Below are 21,476 nucleotides of genomic sequence, written 5' to 3' on the forward strand. Positions count from 1 at the left end.
ATTTTGATATATCAAAGAATGATCATCCATTAGTAATGAAACTTATATAGAATATTGATGATAACATTTATTATTAATGTAACTATCAATTCAAAAATCAACTTTTTATTAAAAATGAATTAACAATCCAATAACTAATTATCTTTTTTACACAAATTCAATTTTGCATAAAAATGTGAACTAAACAATAAAATTAACAACAAATATTTGGTACTAACTAATTATCCATTATTTTTTCAATTCAAACTTATTCAAGCTAAATTAATACATCTTAATTATCATCAATTCCATAAAAATTTCCCCATATTTCCAACTTGAGAATAAAATTGACAAAATCTTATTGGTACCTATTAAACAACTCATTGTTTTTTTCAGTTATAACACATCTAAGTTACAAAATTAAACTTAATTTTATCAAATGAAAAATAAAATCAATTTCTATCAAATCTCAAACAAACTCTAATATATAAATCATACAGTTATACAATAAAATTCTCTAGGAAAAACCTGTAAAATACTTGAATATACAAGCAAACTACAAATACTACAAAGAAATTTTAATAAATTAACCTGGAACATAATTTAATGGGTTACAAAAAAACAGATGGGTTTGCTCACTCGGTGTAGTGAAACTTCACAATAAACTAAACCAAAAAAGGGATGCTGACACTATTGATAGATGTAGATCGACGTTGGCGGTTTGGGGTGGCTAGATTTGTGAGAATGATGGTTGGATTTGTGAGAAAATAGAAGGAAGGGATGTTGATTATTTTGGCAGAAATAAGAAGAAGAAATTAAATGGAGGGAAGAGAGAAATGTCATGTATTAATTCATTTAATTTTTCTAACAAAATATTCATCGACAATTCTGTTGAAAAACTCTGACAGGTCAAATGTTCAACAAAATTGTGGATAGAAATTTTTTTATTTTTTATTATCTCTAATCAATTTGAAATTTCATTAGTAATTACTAGTGGAATTATTTATTCGCATTGACAATTATCAACGGAAATTATTCATCTCTATTTATGTCAGAAATTGACAATAAAATAATTTTTTTTATCAACGTTTATGTTGCTATTTATCAATTTTAGTTAGTGGAACAAAAGGCATCATCACTAGAAGTTCATTGATTCCATAGTTGTGTCCAACCATTATCATAAAAATCATGTGTTTAAAGCGTTTTAGATTTCATATATATATATATATATATATATATATATATATATATATATATATATATATATATATATAAATATAAACAAAACAAAAAATTATTTGATTTGTTTGAATACTTTTAAAATTGTGATATTATCTGGGAGTGTGAAATGAATTCTTTTGATTTGATGGTTATTTGATGTGATTTGGTGTCAAAACTGGTGCTCTGTACAGTATGGTGATTGAAGGATTAGGTATTAGCTAGCCCTCTATTACTTTATACAGAAATTAATTTGTAAATTTTTTAGGATTACTTGATTAAGATATTATATCTCCAATTACCAATTAAATCAAATACTCAAGTTGTTATTGCAATGTAAAAATAAATTTATGTCTTCCATTGTTTGCCAGAAAGGATTTTCCTTGAAAGTTTTTTTAAAATTTTTATTGAATTTGGAAAAACTGATCAATGGAATTTAATTTATAGTTAAAAGAAAAATTAAAATTAAATAAAGTAAGTTGTTTTCGGATTGAATGGAAAAAAATTCATTAAAGATTTAAAATTTTAAAATAGTATGACACTTCATTATTCTTATATATAAATATTAATAAAATAATTTAGATATGATAGTAATATAAATTCTATTATTTAAAAAATTTAACAATTTAAAATGTATTATTTCTTAGTTTATTTTTTTACAAAATGATCAAATATTAAAAAAGATAGTTTTTAACTCATTTTCTATTATACAACGAAACTGAAAAATAATCATATTTAATAAAAAAATTCCAAAAAAATGATTTTCGAGAAACAAAACTTAGCCTTGCCATAAAAAGAAAAAAAATTAAAAAAATATATATACTTTTATATCCTATCATCAATGAAAGGAATCTCTCCATCCATGCATTAAGTGCTTATCTCATTAGAAATGAACATGTAAGATTCAAGTTACGATTTGTTGGGAACATCATTGGAAACCCTCAGATTAGTCCCCAATTTATATATGTATTCACTAATTTTGAATTGGATCCATAAACTTAAAAACATCTCCAATAGATCTATAAAGTATCAAATATTTTCAAGCGAGTCGTTCCATCATATCCTCAAATATTTTCCATTGTTTTGTTCGGTTTATAAAGAGAATTACACCATTCAGAGGAAAATTTTACACTTTGTTTCTAAATCATATTGATTAAAGTCTAATATATTAAAGACTAAAAATGAATAAAATTAAATGCCTTGCGATGAAAATGGAGGGTTCCCGTGCTTCTAATTGCTGTCATGAAAGAAAAAGTGTGCAGATAAACACTTCTTTTAGTGAAAAGAGAAAGCACTTACTCCTCTAGCCATTCCATTATTCTAGTTATAGATTATCCCCCACTATCGAAATGGTTTTCTTCTTCGTTCTTGATGTGACGTAGAATTCCAAAGCCACAATATTCTCAGCTGTTGCAAGAAATCCATGAATGTGACATAAAAAAAGCTTGCAACTAGTGAGAAAGGGATCTCTTCGAAATTCCATATTGAAGGGTCATTAACACTTTTGCATATATAAGGTTCGATTCTAGGACGTGTGTGGAAAACCATGCATGATATGTCTTGCGATATCTGGATATAGATGTGAAAATGGACGATGATGAATAGCCAGGGATTGCTTAATTTGCAATCTTTCCCAATTTCTTGATCATGGAATGGTTCCTCTATGACACCCAGCTAGCTAGTCTTGTTTGGAACAAGAAAATGATCGTGCCTAACACGCTATTTGTAATTTGTGGAAGTGATTGTGTTGTAGAAGGATAGAACCAAAACAACATTAATAGTAGAAGATAAAAAGGGCCATTGAATTTGAGCTAGGTAAGTTTAACCCATGTTGATGAAGAGTTCTAAAGAATAGAGGATTTCATTGACAACTTTGCTACCAAAAAAAAAAAAGGTGGCCACTTATATATGTTTTCTTTTATGCATGGAAAAGCACCACAAAAAGAATTATTCCAAGTTTTTAGCACATGATTTTGTTCCTTTATGTGTAGGATATATATATATTTTTTTTTTTGCATTTTCTTAAAGAGTTGATTAAATTTCCATGTCAAATAAAAAGGAGTATAAGCCTTCTTTTGCCAATGGAAGGTGGCCTTCCAGTTTTCAGTGTTGCATTATCTCATGCTTGGAAAGGAATATATTCCATTATTAACTCTGATTCGGCAGCTTCAAATATCTTAAAAGAATAAGTGTTATTTCAAGGTTTCTGGATAGATAATTAAATGGCTAGAAGCAGGGACTTTACAACCTTGTTTCCCATGACTTTATGAAATATCAACCACAAAAATAGAGACACTGGTGGAAATAGGGGATATTAGGCAGATTCTTGGAACTGGAACTTTAGATGGAATCGGCGATTAATTAGATCTTCAGATACATCACAACTTCAGCAGCTTATTGTCTTATTAAATGGGGTCAGCTTGAGTACATATAGAGAGGATTTGAGGCAATGGGCAGCTGAAAGCACTGTACAACATACTGTCAACTCTTACAGTAAACTACTTGATAAAGTAGAGTATCCAAGTACATTCACATTCACTAAACTATTATGGAAAGGATTTGCTCCTTCAAAGATTAAAATGTTCTTATGGCTTTTACTCCAACATCGGATTAGTACAGGCTTTTCTTGTACGTAGGCGACTGTTTAATCTAAGTCAAGCAACTTGCCCTATCTGCAATACTAACATAAAGATTGTGACTCACCTTTTTCTTCATTGTCATGCATCTTGGCGTCTTTGGCGGCGTTTCATGAATTGGTTCGGCATTAGTTGGTGCATGCCAGAGTCTATTAATCGATCATGTTATTTTGCAATGGAGCGATCTAGTAAAAGGTAGATTCTAGCGACGAACACTTACTATATAGTCTTATGGGATTTTGTAGAACATTTGGAATGCAAGGAACAAACTTGTTTTTGAGGATACTATGTCAGTTTGGAATACAATGTTTGAGCTTATTCTTCATCGTTTGTCTCAATGGAAGCTTTCAAGTCATTTTGTATGCTTGTAACATCTTATCTAGAATGTCAACACATTCTTCCTTTGCCCCTTCCATTTTCTTATTAAACCATTCAAGAGGTTTTTATTTATGAATTTAGGTCAATGCGGTTGAAATAAAGATCTGTTCAAATATTTTAAAAAATAACTACTATTATATCCAGAAAGAAGCGCGAGGCGAGGAGAACCAACGGCGAATGTAAAGCCTTCGAACCATTGTTAGTGATCAATACTTTTGGTAGGCCGAAACATCACCTTGCTAGACGTGATATGTGCTAGAATTTATGCTTCCATCTACTTGAAGAAATATTCAACGACTACTGACAAATTGTTTCTTTCGAGAGGCCTTGAGAAAGGGGCCGAATATGGCCATCCCTCACCAGGAGAAGGGAAGGCACCCGACATCTATCATCTTTATTGATGATAATCTTTCGCATTTATCTTCCTTTTTCACCAGAGCTCTTCATCATCTTGGAGAATTAAACATTTCCGAATGGTCTAGGGGACTAGGCCCTTTACTGCCATGTGCATGTCGCACATCCTTTCATACATTTCCTTGTGAGGGAAATGCATTCAAAAATGCATAGGATTTTTTTTTTAATATAAATATCCAAGTTAGTTTGTGTATATCTTAATTAATTTTATAGACTCTAAAATTAACAATTATATAAACTTTTACTATCCCTAAAATTGAAAAGTAAATATAAAACTAATCAGATAAGCTGCAACCTTTATAATTAAAAAAACACTGGATTTAATCATCTAGATGGTGACCTAGTAGTAAGAGCTTAGGACTAAAATGTTTGCTTCCTCTGTAATGTCAGGTTCAAGTTATATAGTTGCTCATATGATAACCATCAAACACTTACATTATTGTTAATTTTAGAAAAAAAAACACACTAGAATTTTGTTCACCCAGGTTTTTCCAGGACTTCAGGGAAGGTAAGGAATGACTTACCATCCCCTCACATCACGTCGCATTGCATTTTTTCGCATCGCATATTTTTTCATAGACAAGGCTTAGGGGTAACACACATAACCCTAGGTACATTTGACTTGTTTTGCTATGTTAAGAACTGTGGCAGAGTATTTTTTTTTTTTTTTAGAAATATATTATAATAATAATTTTTTACGATGTGAAATTATATTAAAAAAAAAATTTAAACCAAATTTTTTTTGAATTTTCATGGAACATATTTACATCCCGTTCTCAAAATGCATCCTCACCTTGCCTGTTTCCATGTGCGTAAACATTGTGACATGGTAGCTCTAGTGAACGAGTACAAAGACCAAATCGAGATGCAGAAAATTTGAGAGATCATCTTGAAAGAGCAAGACGATCTTACCAGTTCAAAAGGCAAATTCAAAGGCCCAAAACTTGATAGTAAACCACAAGGAATCAAAGCTTGTTTTCAATGCTGTCAATATATCTCTATATGTAGCGTTACAAGATGAAACCCAACCAGAATACAACTTCGTTTTTTGCTGACATGAGATTTATATTCTAAGCAATGCTGTCAGTGCAGAGATAATTTAGCATCTACATATGGCTCTGCTATTTAAGAATGTAATAAACGTTCAAGGTAAGCTCAAGCTGATCAGCAATCCAATTCTTTTACATGGTAAAGTACAATCAAATAGGGGTACATACAACAACTTATATTGATTTTGCCACATACAATATTATCTCTCTTTTTTTCCTAGCATTTCTTTACAAAAAAATATTATTACAAGAAGCGTGCAAGAATCACGAATCAGTACAATCAGAAAAGCAAGTTTGATTGATTCATACCAGATTGAGACTCTCCCAGGTACACTTGGTTTGGATGAGAGTCGGGCATGCGAGACCTCTTTCTAACTTCTATATGATTACCCTCATTTCACAAGTAACAAATAAAAAATTTGTATCATGCAAGCTAGCATTCTTGATGCCGAGAGGAAGCAGGAATGGCTCAAACAAAAGACTACAAGAGCATCATGGTAACAGCTGAGGCAGCAAACAGCACATAAAATACCACATCTTCATTGTAAAGACCTGTGAAGCAACAGATGTTTAGTCAGGTAGAGGCCATTGTGAAGTTAAAATCGTTCTTGGTGAGGAAAATGAAAGGCCAGAAGATCAAAGATACTTGTAAATAATATGAAACAAACAATGAGGTTTATGCGCCCGTAACTCTAATAAGTTTATTTTATAACTACAGCCTTCCTAGTTCTCAATCACATGACTGCTGAAGGAAAGAGGTGCAGGACTCAAGATCATACATACTATGTGTTCATAGATATAATTGGGTCGGGTTTGGATTCATAGTTGTATCTAGCCCAACTTCTAATATTTTATAAATTGTAAACCTTACCCATTCAATTTTTTTTGGACCCGAGCGGGTTGAATATATTGGGATGGGCTAGATTTTTTGTGGATATTATGGGTCCACATTTAGAGACAAACCTACAATATGAATTGTAGGTGGCATTGTACTCACAATGTTTTTTTATATTTTGCACCGCCATTAAATTCTAGTTACCTCACTTCTCCTCTCTAATAAAGAGACAAACTTTTTTTGTTACGTTAAAGAAATATAATAAAAAGTCCACTACCAAGAACTTTTGAAGTCGAAATATTTCTAAATAAAATAAAAATAAATACTCAATCTACAGCTATCAAATATAAAGACAAATGGAGTATAGGGTATACGGGGGTTGGGTTGACCAGGCTTCAAAAATCTCAGCCCGCCACCTCACCCGTGATATTCATTTCTTAGGTTTTTTTACCAACTATCATCTGTAATATTGATATTATCTGATTTTAACAGATTGAATCGAGTCAGATAATGCAAATATTACAATAGGATGGTTTTTTTAACATCCCAAAGCCAGCTTTATGAATTCTGATGGTTAAACACATTAGTTTCGTTTTCTGGATAGTGGTATTCTAGTGAAAGCATGAGCATAAGTATATTCTTACCACTTTGAGCATTTGCAGCAGCAGGAAGTGCTGGGATTTTGATGGCTGCAAATCAAATAAGTTCAGGTAAACATCATAGAATATGGAAGAGATGAAATAAGAACTTAAATAGCCAAAATAACTTCAACTATAAAATGAAGAACCATCCAACGAACTAACAGTCATGACTGGGACATACTTTTATTGCACGGTGCTGATAACTGAGACTTTGATGGCCATGGAGCAGGAATATTGTCATTCAAATCACAGATGAAGCTGATCCCTGAGGAATGGTCAAATGTTGCATCCGACGGCAAGCTTGGTAGAAGGCATCCAGACTCTAAAGGGAAAAGAAGTGGATGAAGCTAAGAAATTAAATTCAATTCTATACAAATAACGCAAGCTACAGATACTCTGTGCAAATAACGCTAATCATGGTAACAAACACGAGAATTGGTTAGAATCAACTGCCCAATACCCAAGGCTGAAATCAGATTTTCTGTCAGGTGCTCAATGGGCACTCATAATTTGGGCATGCTTATGTGGGTTCTAAGTTTGCAAACATAAAGAAAATTTCATAGAATTGTTCCATAAAGTACATATATTACCTTGTTTTGCAACTGAGGTGTGTCATTGTCAATCACCAGAATTGTATCAAAATAGCAAAATAAGAAAAGAATCCTGCATTAGTATCTGATTTAAATTTGTCTGACAGATAACACTCAACAGCATATCAAGAGAGGGAAATTGAGATTTGAGAGAGGGCACTAAAGAAAAAATGAATTATTAAAAACAGTGAAAATATCAACCTTGAAGGGAGAAATCCTTAAGGGTTATGTGACAAAGGCTATAAACATCTTTTGTGATATTAGACCTCTGTAACTTCATTCCTAGAGTTGTAGCACAATCCAGAGCTTGCAAGTTAGTTATAAGACTCTGCTTCTGCAAGTGAGACACATAGGTCTCCATGGCACTACAGCATTCTGTCTCGTTACTAATCTCATTCCCACAGCCCTTTGCAACATGTCTCATGTCAGGGAAAACCAGAGGGCAAACTGAAGCAGAAAGCACAAAAAAAATGAGAAGAGAACAGTTACTGGCGAGGCCCGCTGAAGGGATTGTGGTCTAGGTAAAGTCCAGAATCAAGAACAATGTGCCAACCCCGATAAAAATACTAACAATGAGCAAACATAAAGCAGCACATCTCATATGGAAAGTTAGCATTTTTTGGAAAGAATCAAAGATGTCATCATTACTTTCAACAAAAGGACAAGTAGGATCTACTAGCACCTTCAATGAAAATCTGCTTCATGTGCATAGTGGTGGCAAGACTGCCAACGCACAAAGCACCAAAGAGACATCAAAACACATTTAAGATGCAGATTGCTGAAGCATATTACATGCTTGCATGCACACTAATAGATACATAATCACTTTTGGCGTCAAAAGATACCTATTAGAAGAATACTTGACTAATTATTTGAAAATCCACAGATGTGCCACATGCAATCATCACAAGATTCTCCGCAACTGAACAAATGCCCTTTTCAGCCATAAGAGAAAAGCAAGTTTGTGACATCCACATTTTAAAACTCACCTTTATTAACTTTGCAATTAGATAGTCCTCTGAGAACCTCCTTCGCACGGGAAGGCTCAAGTTTACTAGCCAGCCATCGAAGTACAATATGTTTACAATCATCAACCTTTGTTGAGTGCTCAGTTAAACCATGGGACCCAGCTATGATCAATACTTCAGAAGCTTTTAGTGCAAGTTTTGTAGCAGTTTCTAATATGGAATTTTGACAAACTTGATCACAACATTCTTTAACGGGATCAATATTCTCGCAGGCAGCAAGAAGCTTAGAAGAATCCACAGTGCCCTCAAATTCATTGACATCCTTAACAGGGCAAGACCCTCCGGTGAGATTTGATAGATGAATTGAGCATATCTTATTCACATTACTTTCTGCACCCTGACCAGCCAAAATTTGCTGGATATCTGAAAGGCAATGCTTTGAAACAGTTTCATTTAAAGCAAGAGTTCTGGTATTTTTACTGGATTGGCCCATAAGAATTGCAAGGGTGGCTTCTAACTGGGGACAGCATATAACATTAGCCAGCAATGGCGCAAAAATAGACCAACAATCAGTTGATGTCGTTCTCATCAAACTTTGAGCAGCAGTGAAATTCAACGTGCATTGTCCTACAAAAAGATGACATCACCATATTTAGAACAAAATTGGGCCTTTAAACTCAAATGCCACAAAAAATAAAAATTGACCTGACTAACCTGATAACTTTGGGATAGTAATGTTTGTGAAAGGTGCGAAAGGAGAAGGTGCAAGAAGAGGAAGAAGGGGCTGAGGAGCTGAATTTGGAGAGATCTCAGGCAGAAAACCATCCATTATTCTGTCAGTTGACAATGAGCCTCCATGATTATTGAATGGGCTGCAGTGACATTCATTCAGACCTATAGCAGAAGGATGGGCTCATTGTGAAGCATATGAAAAAATAAAAGCATCCATGCACCACTACATTGTCAACCACTCTTGAAAATCAAATGCAATTTAAAGGGATCGTTTGAATCTTAATTTACAATCAGACAACCAATGAGAAATCCGAATACTTAAAGCAAATGTAATACAGCATGATAAGCATAATACTTGATTGTTTTGTATACAGAAAAAGCAGGCTAGAAAGGATATTTCCAAGAGCAAATGTAATGCAGCAAGATAAGCATAGCTTATAAACAAATGGAGCACTACATGGCCGATCACCCATGCACCAGCAACATAGATCCCTGTCCAATTTTCTTAACATTAATCACCATACTAAGTACAAATACCCAAAGATATGAAAAAAAAAAACCTGACCTCTCCCCTGATCATAATGTTTGTTAAAGAATGATTCTCCTGAAGTAGGATATAAAACTACACAATCAGTTGGGTACAAGGAACAAAAATATTGCTTTTCTCAGAATCATGTCAGCAAAAGATGCTTTAACAGAACCTAAATCATGTTAACAACTTGAAAGCCAACTCCTCGCCAAAATGGCAGGTATAGTTGATCACATCAAGAATAAAAGAAACACATTACAATTACACCCAATGTTCCAAGCAGCAAGTTACTAAAGCAAATTTTGCCAAATAATCACATTAATTGAAATCACTCCAAACCTGACAAAAATCTTCTTTCTTTACTTTTCATGTGCATATGAAAGGAAACCTAAATGAGCACCGAACCTAGAACCGCATCACATTATACATTACCAAAAACAAAGCAAAAGACACACTACGCTCGAACAACGATCATAGCTTTAATATTATCAACAGGAGATAAAGCAACACAACAAAGGGCAATAAGTTAAAGAGTCAATATTGCATATCAGCTAACATCAAATCAATAACCCTACACAAAGTCTAAAACTTTAGGCTACAAACCCACTAAATTAACAAATTCCAGAAACCCCATTTGCACAAACCCTTCATGGGAAACCATAAAATTACCAATACCCAATTACATTCACTCCACAAAAACATCAGCTTGAAACAACCCAACTGAGAACTCACGGATCATGCAAAAATAACCAAAACCCATAAAACAGCAAATGAGAGCTAAAATACTTACTCAAAATCAAAAGAAACACCTCCACAAAAACCATACTCAGACGCGGCTTCACCTTGAGAGACACCCCTTCACTCATTCCTCCACTGAAATAAATTTTTTTTAAAAAAAAGGACAGCAAGAAGCCCAAAAGAGACTAAATGAAGTGAAAAGCAAGTGTTAGTGATAAAAAGTATGTGACTTGGAATTCAGAGAAGGGTAACAGTGGGTGTCTACTGAAGAGAGAAGAAGCCATGAATGTGCAAGCTTGTTGATGTCATAACTCATAAGTGTGTGGGGACAAGTGCAGTTTCGCAATAACTGTACACTAAAAGACAAGGAGAGTGTCTTCACTGTTTAGCTCATGCATAGGGCCCCGCATAACATTAGAGATAACTACAAAAGTGAGATTTAAAACTCTAGTGTGCAGTGGCATTAGCATGCCATCAATTGCCTTTTCTTATCCTTTCTCCACTTCTTTGCTTGCCAGCATTATAGTTTAGATACTGGCATGGATGGCTTCTGTGAAACGAAAGATAAATTATATATTTTATGTTTAATATTAGGTTTAGTTTATATGCCCTTTGCTGCGGGGTCGGTATTGAAATGGAATACAAAACCAATATTAAATGTCTATCACGATAAATTTACTAAACTCGTTTTAAATTATATGATAAAAATTAGAAAGAATTATAAAATTAAAAAAATATATATGTTAATTTTTTTAAGTTATCATCCAAGTCATTAGACTTGAAATATTCAATCTAAACAAAATATCAAGTTCTTTCAATGACATATAAATATATAATTAAATAAAAAAATCTAATTTTGATTGACATATAAATTAATTTGAAAATATTATCATCTAAAGAAAAAAATTTCAAAGTGTTTTTCAAATTATATTATATATTTTATATTACAATTTTAAATATTTTTCAACGATTGAAAGACAAATTAAACAAGCAATTTCAAACAAACATAAATTCCATAAAATGTTTTGAGATTTTCACTATTGTTGTTGTTAATTTTAAAGTAAAATCTTACCTTATAACATCCAAACAATACCTTCATGTCAATTTTTATGAATAGCTAATGATCTCATATGAAATTTGAAAGCTAATAGTGAGGGTAATGAGATTAATAAATTTATTATTAATTATTTTTTATTTATTTTCGAGTAAAAAACACTTTGAAAAATAATTATTGTAATACTTTCAAACACCTTAAATATTTTAAAGCTAATAGTGAGGGAAATACAACCTTGTAAAAATAAAAAAATATCATTAAATATTTAATCAATAATATTCTGGACCATAAAATGGTAAGTCTTACATAAAATACATGAAATGATTGACAATGAGATGGAGTACTCATCAAATAATATTATCTTGATGTGAAATTTTTACAAGTTTTATGTTGAAATTTTTTTTTATTAACTTCAAAAATTTATTTGTAAATAATTTCCTTGATAGTTGTGAAATTTGGGTGGTTGGTGTAGCTGGTTGTCTAGCTGGGGGTGGGGTGGGTTGGGGTTTTTTCTGGTAATTGTTTTCTAGGCATTTATGACAAGATTAGAAGTTGTTTTCCTGAGTAGTCTAATTTCCTATCATTTGTCTAGTGTTTTTTAAGCAAAAAAAAATTATTTTTTTTAAAATATTATTTCTATTGCAAATATATGCACTACATATGTCTTGAAATTATAATTATAAATCTAATTCAGCTCAGTGGGTTAACTCATAATATGTCATGACTTAATTTCTAAAAACCAATAGTATTAAAATTAAAAAAAAATAATAAAATGCATCAAAGCTCATCAAATTATTAAATTAAATGCTTATTTTTTATGAAAATATTTTATTTTATTTATATGACTTTTTACTCATTTGAAGAAAACTATCCATAAAACTATCTAGCTTTACAAAAAACTACTCAAGTTTTAAAATTCAAATATGTTTAATTTAATAAATGCTAAATCTATTTACTTATGAATAATTAAAACAATATATTAAATATTATAAAAAAACAATATTATTTAAGAACTGAATAATACACATCCTCACATGTCAAAAACCTGATAAAAAATTATATACATAGAGTTTATATTTTTGTAATTACAGCTGGGCTAGGAAAGTCAGGCAAAGTTACGAGGCCTAAGTGTCTATTGATTGAAATATAGGGTTTCCAATTTTAATGGGCGGAACATAAGGTGGCCCAATTCAAGCCCAACAAAAGCCCAATATAAGACTAGACTTTGCATTCCATGTCTATTTTGTGTTAAACTCCCGTACGTAATTCTATTAAAGATGTTTTTTTTTTATTAAGTAACACTCTAAAATTACATACCTTTCTTCACATGTTTTTTTTTAATTTTTTTTTTTAAATTATCTTTCTTGATTTTTTTTAATATTAAATTGATTGAAAATTTAGTTCTGTAGTTTTTTCCTTTAAAATATTATAAATTGTTACAATGTTTCCCTACATGGTTTTATTTTTTTTTATTTTTATGAATGTTTTTTTAAAAAATAGTCTTTGTCAATTTTATTTTTTTCATATTGAGCTTATTTAGAATTTTGCTTCATATTTTTTAAAAAACAAAATATTGTGGATTGTTACAATGTTTCCCCACATGGTTTTTGTTTAGTTATAATATTCTCCTACATGTTTGTTTTCAAAATTATCTTAGCTTTAACTTTCCCCACTTTTTTTTATTTACTTTTTTTTTCAAAATTGTCTTCTTTTTTTTTCATTTTTTGTGTTTTTTTTTCAGAATTATTTTTGTCGATTTTTTTTAATATTAAGCTGGTTGAGAATTTAGCTTTGTAGTTTTTTCTTTAAAAAACTGTGGAATGCTACAGTGTTTTCCCGGATGGTTTTTTTTATGATTTTTTTCCAGAATTATCTTTGTCGATTTTTTTTTTTCATATTGAGCTAGCTGAAAATTTAGCTTCGTAGTTTTTTTTAAACACTGTGGATTGCTATGGTGTTCTCCCGCATGATTTTTTTTCAAAATTATCTTTATTGATTTTATTATTTTTAATATTGGGCTGGTTGAGAATTCCAACTATAGATTTTCTCATGAAACACTATAGATTGCTACAGTGTTTCCCTGCATGATTTGTTTTTTTTTTTGTTATGATTTTTTTTAAAATTATCTTTGTCAATTTTAGTTTTTTTAATATTAAACTGGTTGAAAATTTAGCTTTATAATTTTTTTCTTTAAAACATTATGAATTACAAGATTTTTTTATTTTTTTATGATTTTATCTACAAACCCACAACAATACATAAACATACCACAGGCTTGTGTTATTACGCGGACATGACATCTAGTTTGTTTGCTACAGGAAGTCCAATTAACAAGGACAAATCTGTTAATTGTTAGGGACTAGTAACTAGACCCTATATATATATATATATATATATATATATATATATATATATAGAGAGAGAGAGAGAGAGAGAGAGAGAGAGAGAGAGAGAGAGAGAGAGAGAGAGAGAGAGAGAGAGAGAGAGAGAGAGAGAGAGAGAGAGAGAGAGAGAGAGAGAGAGAGAGAGAGAGAGAGAGAGAGAGAGAGAGAGAGAGAGAGAGAGAGAGAGAGAGAGAGAGAGAGCTTAGTTAGTTAGATTTTAAGTTTTCTCCTTATAAATTATTAGTTCGAGTCTTACAAATTTTATATAGATAATTTTTTTATTTTGTTAATTCTGAATGTTCGGATTAATTTATACGCATTTCAACTAATCCCTCGAAACCCTAAAGTTAACACTCATGAAACTCTTCAGTGATCCTAAGATTTGTGAAACTCAAACTAATAATTTATAAGGAAAAAACTTGAGATCTAGCTAGCTGAGTTATACCCAACAAGTTTATATATATATATATATATATATATATATATATATATATATAATTAACAGATGGATATAAATATCATCAAACATAAAAAAATCTCTCCTCCACACCTAGCCGCACGCACAACCCGCTACAACCATCACCGATTAGCCCAAAGTAGCAGCAAACAACAGTAACATCTCTGTCTAGAGAGAGAGAGAGAGGAGGAGGAGGAATGAGAGAGAAAGAAGAGAAAACCGAAACTTTGGGCAACCGATCTCCTCCTATAAGTGGCGATGAAGCTCACCACTGACATAGGAATGAAGAGGAAGGAGCCGCGCATCCAACCAAGCCTTCTGTGTGCCACCACACGTCATTGATGCATGTAACCACGCGTGACAGTGCAACCGATATCGCCAAGTCGCTCTAGAAAGCCGATTTCAAACCCTAAATAAATTTTGTTAACAATTTTAACAAGTTATTGAATATTCCGTTTGTTATTTTGGATGATTTTAATTGATTAATAGAAATATCAAGATAATAAGTTAAGATATAATAATATAATATAAACTCAATTAATCCATGTATACATGTTACTATCCGCATCAACATTTATGTTTGTTTCAAGTATTGGACCATATTTTCTCAAGTAATCTCACACACAGAATATTATTGGGCTAAATCATATGCACTTCCATTTTTCTATGCTTTCAGATTACGCATCGATATCTAGTTTAGTACTTCTTGCATGGTTTTCTCTTCCACGGAACCTCATCTTTCAAACTTGAAAATCCAAATAACAAGTCAAGGAAAAATTAAAAAAAATAATAATAATCAATTGATTGCTCACATGCATGTTCAAACCTTTGCAAATTGAAATTGACTGAATATTTGCTATTGCTTTTTAAGCTTTTAAAGACACCCTTGAGTTAAGGAGTTTATTATGTCTTAAATTCATTAATTTCTCTTTTAAATCAGAAAATTAATCACTAATTAAATTAAATTAAAAGAGATAGCCTTCAATAATGTCCGGAGATATTGTAATAATAAGTATATATAATTATGTTGATAAAGTCATGCATGTTGAAGTTTTCCACCATTTTTCATTCCCCCCCACCGAATAAAAAAAAAAACTGATTGGATGAGGCCACTAATTGTAGGATAATATCTTATTTGGCTTAAGCCATGAAAAAGGAAAAAAATATTTTTTTATAATTAAATAAGGAGTAGATGTACATGAACATTATCAAATATCCAGCCTTCCTAAATTAATTTACAAATATACCTCAAGGATTTGGGAACTTCCCCTAACAAAAACATAGAGGAGGGTAATTAAAGGAACTTGGTTTCTACATGAACAATCCATTAATTCACCTCAGGAATGCTTTGCAAGGCAGGCTTCCAGTGCTTATGATTAAGATCCATTTCAAATTTAAGATCAGTAGAGTTTACCAGCATACCCAGGACTTGTTCCATGGACAATCCCTGAATACTAACCCTTGCCATTATCTCTTCTAGCTCCCTCTTTGTAATCCTAATCTTCACCTCCCTAGTAGAACCTGAAGACAAAGAACCTGTGCCAAGTAGCCTCTGCCTCTCCATGTTAGTACCATGTTCTTCATGGTCATCAGCTCCATCAAACATTGTAGCGTGATGATGCTTGTGATGTGCCACTGACGCCCAATCGTCATCGGCCCATACGACCGACGACGACGCACTCTTGCAACAATTTCCCATGGTGTTTATTGATCAAGTTTGCAGAATAATAAAAGATCTTGAATGAATGAATGAAAGGAGAGATTTTGGACGAGGAAAGGTCGTGCTATTTATAGATAGGAGAAGGGAAGTAGAAATGTGTGGCTGGCTAGCCAGCGAGCCAGCTAGCCTCATTTCCAAGAAGCTACACGGGCCATGTAGGGCATGGTGAGATATGGTCATAGGTGGCAAAGCAAGAGGCTGTTTGTTGACCAGAAAGAGCAACGTCGATTGTAAGCAACCAATGGCAATAACCGTGTCGTGTAATGAAATCAGCAGATCGGCTTCCACAGCTTAAGCAAGCTAGCCATGTCGGTGACACGTTTGACAATTATTGGGTAGGCGTAGGCCAGCTTAGCTCAATCATACATGGCTTAATCACCTAACTTTTATTTCTTGTTGATATTTTATGTGTATTGACTTGTTTCATCCTCCTTTACAGATCCAAATCACTCAATTGATTATGATTTTATGAATAAAATAAACTAAATGATTAAGATGGAGGGTGTGAACTGAATTCTAGATGGCATCTTTGGGCTAGACAGGTGTGAACCTGTTTTTGCAAATGGTATCTTGGACCTAGCTTCGATTCCTTCTCCACTTGGAGGCTAGCACATTTCAACTCCTAATTTACAAGTACGTGCTTTCCTCGTACAATAATAATTCAATTCTTAGAATTCAGGGTTTAGACCGGATGTAGTTAAAGAAAAATTAACGTAGCTAGCTTCAACTTCGAAAACTCAATTCTTAACCTGTTGATTTCTTTTTAAATAACTAAAATTATATTATTTTTAATTTTTAAATTATTTTTTTGAATTATTCTGGATTAAGATCTCATCGCAGTAAGCTTACATATTGAATTTTATTTTTTTAAAAAAAACTAAGATGATAAGCACTATAGTTGGAATTTAAACATTATAGAATTTGTCACTTTCCTTCTTAACCTACTACTATTATGTTGTATAAGATAATACGTGGCCATGAAGAGTTTTGCACATTGACGCACAAGAAATTGGAGCAATAACACATTTTTCTTGTAAGAATTGTGATATTTTTGTCAAACCTGCAGATATTTTCCTTCACGAGAAGCTATCTAGAATTTAATTTCAAGCCGGCCCATTGTAATGGTAGAAATGATTAAGCTGAAGAAGAGAAAAACGTCCATGGAGATATATGGTTTAAACAAGACGGCCATGCGTCAAGCTGGTAGTTGAAGGCAAGCTTTCTTTAAGTTACTTACGTAAAGAAAGTATTTTAAACTTATAATACAAGATGTCATGGCAATATTAATTGTATCTGCAGCTGCCTTTTGTATATGTAGAGAAAATATAGAGAAATGAAAAATTATAGCCATTCAGCAGAATTCTTGCTAGAAGAAAATTTTAATATCATAAGCGTACTAGTGTTTTTTTTTTAATAGAAAGATTTGATTTTATAAAATATATTAAAGTACATGTAATTAGTAAAGTAAAATTAAAAATATAGAAATTAATTATCAAATAACTTTAATTTAAATTTAGAGCAAATATGAGCAATTTAGCCATAAATGAGTGATCATGAATTGATTTTTTTTTAATTCGATTAGCTCAGATGGAGACTAAGTTTTATTCTAATAAATGATGAATTGGTGAGCTTCACATTTTCTTCTATATATATATATATATATATATATATATATATATACACGCAAGCTGGCTAGCAAGCCGGTCAAAAAATAAAATAAATTGATTTGATAGTCAGCTAGCTAGCCTGCCAGCATCCAAATTTGAGAATCATAAGAACTGGTTTTTCTAGAGATTGACCCTCCTCTTCCTAGTCAAAGAACTAAAAAAAAAGAAGAAGAAGAAAGAATTATCTGCGTACCTTAATTTAGAATATGAGAATTATCTACGTACGTATCTTAATTTAAAATTTGAATTATCTGCATTAAATATTAAGCTTTTTTTTAGTCAAAGAAGCTCAAATTAAACAATTAATATCAAACAGACAGCTAGAAGTTAATTTGCCACGTACATGTCATTAGTTATATACAAATAAATCCTGCAGTCATCCTGTTCGTTCTCATTTCTCTTGCTATGGAGAAGTATGATCTGATTCATCTGAGCGTGCTATAAAGCTTGTTCAATCCTTGTTCGAAGAACATGAACATGAAATCAAGTGTTTCAAATCATTATTATTTAGATTTCAAAGCATTAGTTAAGCGAGAAGAGAAGGAGAAATCTCGGTGGACTGGTTTAAGAGACTAATTTATAGCGTGTTTGATATTGCGATTGCTGTTATGGTTGTGATTTGAAAAAAAATTATTTTATAAAAAGTATTTTTAGTTGAGATTGGTTTGAAAAAAATAGGTGTTTGGTTAAAACTGTGGTTGAAATTGAGGTTGAACAAAAAATAGTTTAACGTATTTGGTTAAATTAATGCTTTTTAAATTGAGGTTATAAAATAATTAATATTGATTATTTTTAATTTAAATATTATAGATTTAACTACTGCTATTATATCATGAAATAAATAATACTTATATCAAATATTTTTTATTGTTCCATTAAACTATCTACAATTTCATGACGTACGAAATCCATCTGGACTATAGTTTCTTTGGTTTCTTAAGCGCGCAATAACATCAAATAAAATATCATTAGGAACAAAATTAGGATTGCGATCAAATTCTGTAAATGTTATGTCATCAAACGATCTCCTTCTAATTTTTTTAAATAAAACACAATTAAAAATAAAATTAAAAACTGAAATTGATCCAGGGGCCAAATTAAAAAAAAAAAGAATTTTCCGTGAATAAGGGCCTGATTGCAAGATATCATAATTCTAGTGGCCAAATTGAAGAATGACCGCCTTAGCTCAAAACGACGTCGTTTCAAAGCAAACTGTTCATCTCCTTCATCCCGATTCAGCGGAAATGACAGCAGATCGTGGTAACATCCTTCTCGCCCCCACGATGCATGCCATTACTGAGGCACGAACGAAGAACGAAAACAAAGGGAAAGAAAACAGAAAGGACCCCGGGGATAAACAAAGGACGAACAAAAATAAGAACAGGGGACAGACACAAAGTGGATACACAGAACACAGGAAGTGAATCATACACACAGAAGGTGAAAGGAAGGACGAGCAAACACAGGAGAACAAAAGGACAGAAAAAAAAGACCCAGGGAAGGAAGATCGGAGAGTAAGCGAAGGAAAAACAGAAACAGAGAGAGGAAAGCACTGGCCAGCCAACGCAAAAGCACCAGCTTTGCCTCCAAGTATACCAGCCCCTCCAGCTCTCCCCCTTTGAACAACAGATCAGAAAAGAAACACAAGCGAACAAACACAGATGAAGAAGAAAAAAACAGAGGACTGAAACCAGTAGAGAGAGAGAGAGGACAAACCAGAACCAAAAAAGAAAGCAATAGAATAGAAAGAATCAGAAAAAAAACTAAAGGAAGAACAAGAGGCATTGTCCAGAGTACACCATTTTCATTTGCTTCATCTTCAGCACGTTCTTTTTCCCAATCATAACAATTGACATTGTACACATAAGTGAATAGTAAGTGAGCAGCTTATTGTGTATGGAGGCAAAGAGAAGCAGCATGAAACTGCTATTTGCTGACCTGCGTTCAAAACACAAAACATGGTGGGTCCCTCATGAAATAAATCATGTTTTCTCCGTTACCAAACACTTATTTTTTATGATTTGCTTCGAAAGCAGAAGTAACCACAGAAACAAACACCCACTTAGTAACTCATCAATACAAGATTTGGTTTCCATAGAATGAGAGTTAATTTGATGGGTAAGCCTAAATTTGTTTTCAATTGTAGGTTTAAAAAATTCAGTTTTTCTCTCTTACAATGTAATGTAATGTTAGTTAGGGCACACAGTCATGAAAAAAGTATATATTAAAAAAAAATTAAATTTATCACTTAATAAATTAAAAATCTTAAAATATATAATAGTTTTAAAGATTTATGTAGGAGGTTAATTATTTTCAAGAGAAAAAAAATTACCTTTATTGCATCATTTTTTTTTATAAAAAATTATGTTTTTTATGTGTTTTTTTCTAAATTTTTATTTTTTATTATTCTAATTGTTTTTAGCTTATTTTTTATTTAATTTTTAATTGCTTTATAAAAAATTTGACTTTGATCTCTAGTAAAAACTTATCGATTTGGTTATTTTTAAAATTAAAATTTAAACACTAATTTCTTTTAAAATGAAACTTATGGTTTTGGCTATTAATAAAAAAAAATTAACATTTAATTCCTAAAAAAAAAAGTTTTTTTTTTTTGCAAGATCCTTGACATCAATTTCTATTAAAAAAAAAAGCCTTCTCATTTAAATCATTTTTAAAATGGATATTTTACACCCATAAAAAAAAAAGAAGTAAAAATGAGATTGGGTTGAATTTTAAAACACAAAAAATCGTTGGAAAATAATACGAAACGCATCGCGCGTGCCACTCGCGCGCTTGCCGATTTAAAATCGCTGAACTTGAACTCACGTGCATGTCACGGGCCTATTTAACAAACCTGCAAGCGACCGAAAAAAACGATTGTGAAGAAATTTATTTGGGATTTTTCTTTGTAGTAGTTTAGGGCTTCTTGTTTTCGGGAACTGTTGTGAGAGGGAGACATGGGAGGCGCCGCCGTTTGAGAGGGGCTTCGGGTGAGATGTGGAGAAGCTGCTACTGGGAAGCTGTCGCCGTCGTCGGTGGCGTAGTGTCGCTGGGTTGACATTGATGAGAGGGAGGTCGCCAGCCATGGATGATTTGTGAAATGAAGAGGAGATGGGTCACAGATACTGGCGTGGAAGGAGGGAATATGGGTCTGTGATGAGGTTTTGGTTTCGTGGGTGATTGTTTTAGTGGGGCTTTCGCCAGAGGAGAAGAATGTATGGGTTTTGTCTGGAGACAGGGGTTGGTAATAATGGCTATTGTCTTCAAGTTTATATGAGAGAAGGCTGGGCTTGGAGATGAATTTGGTGGTGTTTCAATGGTTTGGGCAGTATGGATAAAAAATATTTCTTGGGTGCTTGGAAGTTGGATCTAACTGAGCACCCAAGAAATATTTAAATTTAGTTGTTTGCTGCAAATTCATTTTTAATTTAAATCACCTTTCTTTCTTTTCAATAATATAATCAATTTAAATCTTTAAATTTAGTTG

At 32.2% G+C, this 21,476-nt stretch overlaps 2 protein-coding genes across 4 annotated transcripts; both read right to left on the minus strand.

The window, feature by feature from the left end:
• Window positions 1-5,749: 5,749 nt before the first annotated feature.
• LOC133698388 (uncharacterized GPI-anchored protein At1g61900-like) lies at window positions 5,750-11,225 on the minus strand. 3 transcript variants are annotated; one of them, XM_062121288.1, is made up of 6 exons: window positions 10,760-11,219; window positions 9,423-9,602; window positions 8,730-9,335; window positions 7,332-7,472; window positions 7,154-7,198; window positions 5,750-6,226 (listed from the first exon to the last, which is right to left on the minus strand). In XM_062121288.1, exons 1-6 carry the CDS (start codon window positions 10,833-10,835, stop codon window positions 6,156-6,158), a joined length of 1,119 nt encoding a protein of 372 aa, XP_061977272.1. In that variant the 5' UTR covers window positions 10,836-11,219; the 3' UTR covers window positions 5,750-6,155. The 3 variants fall into 3 exon arrangements, with proteins under 3 accessions (XP_061977272.1, XP_061977273.1, XP_061977271.1); XM_062121287.1 differs by lacking the exons at window positions 5,750-6,226; window positions 7,154-7,198 and adding exons at window positions 7,741-7,813; window positions 7,942-8,187 and having other exon boundaries at window positions 7,334-7,472; window positions 10,760-11,220; XM_062121289.1 differs by lacking the exon at window positions 5,750-6,226 and having other exon boundaries at window positions 7,313-7,472; window positions 10,760-11,225.
• Window positions 11,226-15,750: 4,525 nt separating this feature from the next.
• Window positions 15,751-16,382, minus strand: LOC133700243 (uncharacterized). The gene has a single exon (XM_062123794.1). The coding sequence runs from the start codon at window positions 16,299-16,301 to the stop codon at window positions 15,930-15,932; it is 372 nt and encodes a 123-aa protein (XP_061979778.1). The 5' UTR covers window positions 16,302-16,382; the 3' UTR covers window positions 15,751-15,929.
• Between the last annotated feature and the right edge of the window lie 5,094 nt (window positions 16,383-21,476).

Source organism: Populus nigra, chromosome 7 (assembly GCF_951802175.1).
Source record: "Populus nigra chromosome 7, ddPopNigr1.1, whole genome shotgun sequence".
NCBI lineage: Eukaryota > Viridiplantae > Streptophyta > Magnoliopsida > Malpighiales > Salicaceae > Populus > Populus nigra.

Excerpts from the sequence above, each read along its gene's own strand:
- LOC133698388 (XM_062121287.1), bottom strand. The coding sequence starts at position 10,835 with ATGAGTGAAGGGGTGTCTCTCAAGGTGAAGCCGCGTCTGAGTATGGTT. Across the intron at positions 8,188-8,729 it reads TAATTGCAAAGTTAATAAAG|TTTGCCCTCTGGTTTTCCCT; the intron begins GTGAGTTTTAAA and ends TTTCTGCTTCAG. Across the intron at positions 7,814-7,941 it reads TAAGGATTTCTCCCTTCAAG|GATTCTTTTCTTATTTTGCT; the intron begins GTTGATATTTTC and ends ATACTAATGCAG.
- LOC133700243 (XM_062123794.1), bottom strand. The coding sequence starts at position 16,301 with ATGGGAAATTGTTGCAAGAGTGCGTCGTCGTCGGTCGTATGGGCCGAT.